The sequence below is a fragment of the Sceloporus undulatus genome, chromosome 4, assembly GCF_019175285.1.
Source record: "Sceloporus undulatus isolate JIND9_A2432 ecotype Alabama chromosome 4, SceUnd_v1.1, whole genome shotgun sequence".
In the NCBI taxonomy this organism is placed as follows: Eukaryota; Metazoa; Chordata; class Lepidosauria; order Squamata; family Phrynosomatidae; genus Sceloporus; species Sceloporus undulatus.
Window position 1 is genome coordinate 28,123,898 of NC_056525.1, and position 5,276 is coordinate 28,129,173.

At 51.4% G+C, this 5,276-nt stretch overlaps 1 protein-coding gene across 1 annotated transcript in view; it reads left to right on the top strand.

Annotated features, from left to right (window-relative positions):
- Positions 1–5,276, top strand: part of LOC121929302 (retinol dehydrogenase 10-like) — a 16,743-nt gene that overhangs the window by 6,499 nt on the left and 4,968 nt on the right. The window contains exon 2 of the mRNA XM_042464713.1: positions 4,127–4,225. Coding sequence (XP_042320647.1) covers positions 4,127–4,225 — 99 coding nt within the window. The remainder of the gene's footprint in view (positions 1–4,126; positions 4,226–5,276) is intronic.

Here is a 5,276-nt window from a genome sequence, read left to right on the forward strand (position 1 = left end):
CCCTCTCGCCTCCACGCCGGGACCACCGCCGCTGCCGCCGCTGCCAGAACTGCACCCTTTGCCGGGCGGCCTCCTCCCGGGGTTTCGGAGGTGCGCATCTGCGCACCGCCCCGGGAGTGCCGCCCAAGGACTAAGGAGCATCCCAGCGGGACTCTTTGTGGACCTGGGCTTTCACTGGCTTTGGCGTTTTGCGGCCAGTTTTGGTGTGTGGGGCCCTTTAAGGACCATCTGGGGGGAAGCTAGGGAGGAGCCCCGCCAGATGAGAGCGGCGGGGATAAAGCCGGGAGACCGGACCCTTCCTGGCACGCCCCCTCTCGCCTCCACGCCGGGACCACCGCCGCTGCCGCCGCTGCCAGGACTGCACCCTTTGCCGGGCGGCCTCCTCCCGGGGTTTCGGAGGTGCGCATCTGCGCACCACCCCGGGAGTGCCGCCCACGGACTAAGGAGCATCCCAGCTGCGTACCTGCGCAGTTGCGCAGTTCTAACCGGGCGTGGGTGGCTGTGTTTTAGCCTGGGAGCAAGAGGATGCCTGTAGTGGCTAACCTCTGCTCCTCTATTGGCCATAGAGGGGTGGGGGGAGGATAGGGTTGCGGGGGGTGCCTGGGCCGGGGATAACATCTTGGTGGGCGGAGCTCCAATTGAGGTTGTGTGGGGCAGGGGGAGGTATGGCGGTGGGAGAAGGGACTTGCGTTCCAGGGGAAGGCGTGATAGATGCATCATATCTATCTCGCCTTCCTGTCCCCCTCCCAACCTGAAGGACCTGAGGGTCTCTCCAACCGTGCCACAAACCCTGTCGCTGCTCCTGTGCAATGCCAGGTCACTTAAAAACAAGACCCACATCCTCCAGGATCTGCTGGAGGACTCTAAGTGTGACCTGGCTTGCATTACCGAGACCTGGCTGGGGCCTGAAGGGGATGCTGTATGGGCTCAGGCCCTGCCTGCTGGGTACTCGGTGAAGGACCAGCGCAGGTTAGGTGGGCGGGGGGGTGTGTGGCCTTGGTACATAGGAACACCGTGTCCCTCTCCAGGAACCACATCCAACAGACCTCCTATATCGAGTGTATTTACCTGACCCTAAAGGCTAGGGACAGTCTAGGGATTCTGTTAGTGTATCGGCCACCCCGTGCATTAGCGGACTCCCTTAACGAGCTGACACAGCTGGTCGCTGAGCTGATGTTGGAGACGCCCAGGCTTCTTGTCCTGGGTGACTTCAACATCTCCCTCACGGTCAGCCATGTTCCATCCGGTGCGGCTCGGGAATTCATGGAGACCATGGCGGCCATGGGCCTGTCCCAGCTGATACAGGGTCCTACGCACTGTGCGGGTAATACTCTCGATCTGGTCTTCTGTTCGGAGGCGGAAAATCCGTGGGTGGAAATAGTTAATGTTTCCCCCCTGTCATGGACGGATCATTTCCTGGTAGAGGTGAAAATCAAGGCTTCTACCCAGATCCCCCCCCGGGGGTGGTGGACCAGTTAGGATGGTCCACCCTCGAAGGCTGATGGAACCTGAGAGGTTCCAAGAAGCCTTAGAGGGGCTCACGGTTGGAAATGACGGCGACTCTGTTGATGCCCTTACCGGTATTTGGAATACCGGTCTTTCTAGGGCTATACACAGTATCGCTCCCAAGCGCCCTCTCAGGCCTGCTTCCAAACGTAAGCCCTGGTACACGGAAGATCTCCGGGCGAGGAAGCGGGTTCTGCGACGGCTAGAGTACCGTTGGCGGAAACACCTTTGCTTAGATGACAAGGCTCTCCTAGACCAACTGTTAGAGGACTACGGAGAGGCAATACGAGCAACAAAGAATTCGTTCTATGGTGCTCGTATTGCGTCCGCTGAGTCGCGTCCGGCAGAGTTGTTCAGGGTGGTCAGGGAGCTAACTCAGCTCCCTCCCGCCCTGAACCAGATCCTTGAACCTTCTAAGGCCTGCTGTGACTTATTTAACGACTTCTTTGCGGATAAAACCTCTCGTATAAGCGAAGGTCTGAACGCTGACATTATAGCAGGACCTAGGGTAGAAGTGTCCAGAGCCTCCGTGGACTATGTTAAACTGGATCAGTTTGAGTCGGTAAGTACCGAGGACGTGGACAAGATCCTTGGAAGCGTTCGGAAAACAACCTGCTCTCTCGATCCCTGTCCCTCGTGGTTAGCGGCCCAGGGGGGACCGGTGGTAACATCATTGTTACACCGGATAATTAATACATCTTTGAGGGATGGGCTATTTCCATCGGATCTTAAATTGGCCATTGTAAAACCGATCCTAAAAAAGCCCTCCCTCGACCCCCTGGTACATAATAATTATCGGCCTGTCGCGCTGCTACCATTTTTGGGAAAGGTGATCGAGAGGGCGGTTGCGATCCAGCTTCAGGCGGTCTTGGATGAAACGGATTATCTGGACCCATTTCAAATTTGCTTCCGGGCGGGTTACGGGGTTGAGACGGCCATGGTCGCCTTGGTCGATGATCTCCGTCTGAGCATCGACAGGGGAAGCGTGTCCCTGTTGGTGCTCTTGGACATCTCAGCGGCTTTCGATACCATAGACCATGGTATCCTTCTGGGGCGCCTGGCAGAGGTGGGAATCGGGGGCACTGCACTCCAGTGGTTCCGCTCCTACCTCTCTGGGAGGTCCCAGATGGTGCAGCTGGGAGACGTGTGCTCTGACGAGAGACCCCTTAAAACGGGGGTCCCTCAAGGGGCCATTCTGTCTCCCATGCTATTTAACATTTACATGAAACCGCTGGGAGAGATCATCCGGAGACATGGGGCGCGGGGTTATCAGTACGCTGATGACACCCAAATCATTTTCTCTATGTCTCCGACTGATGCAGTGACTGGGGATGGCGTCTCTCCTCTCGTGGCCTGTCTAGAGTCAGTAATGGGCTGGATGAGGGAAAACCGACTCAAATTGAATCCAGAGAAACGGAGGTACTAGTGATAGGTTCTCCTGGTCCAGGAATGGCGGTGGTTCCACCTGTCCTGAACGGGGTCACGCTCCCTGTGAAGGACTCCGTGTGCAGTCTGGGGGTGCTTCTTGACTCGTCGCTTCACCTGACTGCTCAGGTGAATGCGACGGTCAAGAGCACTTGTTATCAGCTTCGGCTGATTCGCCAGCTGTGGCCATACCTGGCCCAGAGGGACCTAGAAACTGTTGTACATGCTCTGGTAACTTCGAGACTGGACTTCTGCAATGTACTCTACATGGGGCAACCCTTATACCAAACTCGGAAGCTGCAAATGGTGCAGAACATGGCAGCCCGGCTGGTCACTGGTGCTCCCAGGACCAGCCATATAACACCGGTGTTAAAAGATCTCCATTGGCTGCCCATTCGCTTCCGAGCTCAATATAAGGTGTTGGTAATTACCTATAAAGCCCTAAATGGCTTGGGCCCAGGATACCTAAGGGACCGCCTCTCCCCATACATTCCGCCTCGCACCCTCAGAACGTCTGGGCAGCAGCTACTGAAGGTGCCTGGGGCTAGGTTAGTCTCCACTACTCGGAGGACGTTTTCCACAGCTGCCCCAGCCCTTTGGAATGCGCTGCCCACAGAGCTCCGCTCATCTACTACCCTGGCCCAATTTAGGAAGGATCTCAAAACCTTCCTATTCCAACAGGCATTCCCCGAATGAATATCCTGCGGGCCTCCCTCCTCTTTCGTGGCCATGAGGTTGGGCTATGGGGCTTTTACTGTTGGTTTGATTTACGGTGTATTTTATCCTGTGTTTATTTTGTGTTTTAACTTGTTGTAAGCCGCCCTGATCGGAGGAAGGGCGGCATATAAATAAAAATTTTATTTATTATTTATTATTAAATCCTTCAAAAAAACCTTTAAATTGCCCTAGTTATAAAAGTAAATATAAAATGTTACTAATTACACAGAAAACAACATTGTTCTTACTCATTGCCTTACTTTTGATAAGTAAATTTATTGTACTATCATTACATTAGAAAGTAACTAGTTATGGGTAAGTATGTTGCTTGCATTTGCAACCCATTACTTCTAAACTCTTTGCAGGAATTTGAAGTATATTTCATCTCTAGAAACTCTTTTCCTCAGATTGTGTGTGTGTGTCTGTGTGTGTGTGAATAAATTCTTTTGATGCTAAATTCTTTTTATTCCTTTTTCAGACAGTCAAGGCTTTCCTTCCCCAGATGATCAAGAGAGGGCATGGCCACATTGTGACAATTGCTGGATCACTTGGTCTATTTGCAACTGGTTGTTTGGAGGTCAGTAAATTACAGGACTTGAACACTTACTTTTTGAAAATTATAACAGTTATAATTGTATGTACCAAGGGCCCCAAGAATACAAAGTTATTGTTAGAATTATAACTTTTTACTTTTTAGTTATTTAGTTGATATGTTTGTCTGACCAAATAATGTCGATACGACTTCAAGAAAAACTCACTGATATAACCATAATGTAGGTTTATGCTTCAGATACAGAGGTAGAAGAATGAACTGAAAAAGTTTGTGCTGCAATACAAGAAGAAATTGATCATGCACCAAAACAGGACTTGTTCTTAGGCCTCATTCACACTGGCGGCATTGCTCCAGAAGGAACTGGGCAAATTCGGGGGGCTCCCTCCTGAATCTCTCCGGAAGCAAATGCTGACTACCAATCAGGGGCATTTTAACCCGAATGCCCTCTTGGAGGATTCGGGTTTAAGGTGAAGGTGCCTGGCTGTCAATCAAAGTTAATTCCGCGATGGTCATAGGTGACACTTCCAGCACGGATAGGGGCATCAGAAGTGTGCTTTCCACCCCTCCTTTTTTTTAAAGGACCAGGCACCACTTGTCAAATTTAAAAACCTCTGGTGTGTGTGTGTTGTGGGCATTTGGGTCAGTGTTGTAGGTTATGATCTGCCCTTGGCCCCATTTTCAACCCCAAAATGCAAGCTAATGCATCCTGTATCCCCCACTCCTTGCCACCCCAGAATGCCTCATACACAGGTAATAATAATAATAATAACAATAATATTAATTCCTCACCTCGGAATGCCAGAAAAGGATGCGTTGGGTTTTTTTGCTCTCCTTAGGCTACCCCTGAATTCCTTAGAGATAGTAGCAAAAGCTGTATCAATTTGCCAAGTTGCAACATTACATTCGATTTGTAACATTCATTCGCGTTGCAGCAGTCATTCCAAAGGAAAGAATATGCGCATAGACTGCCAAAAATAACTTTTAAAAAAATCCTAAGGAAAAAGGTCTCTGTTGGATCGCAGAGGCTTCCCTTGCTGTGGCCCCCTGACCTGCCCTGAATTGACCCTTGCTCCTG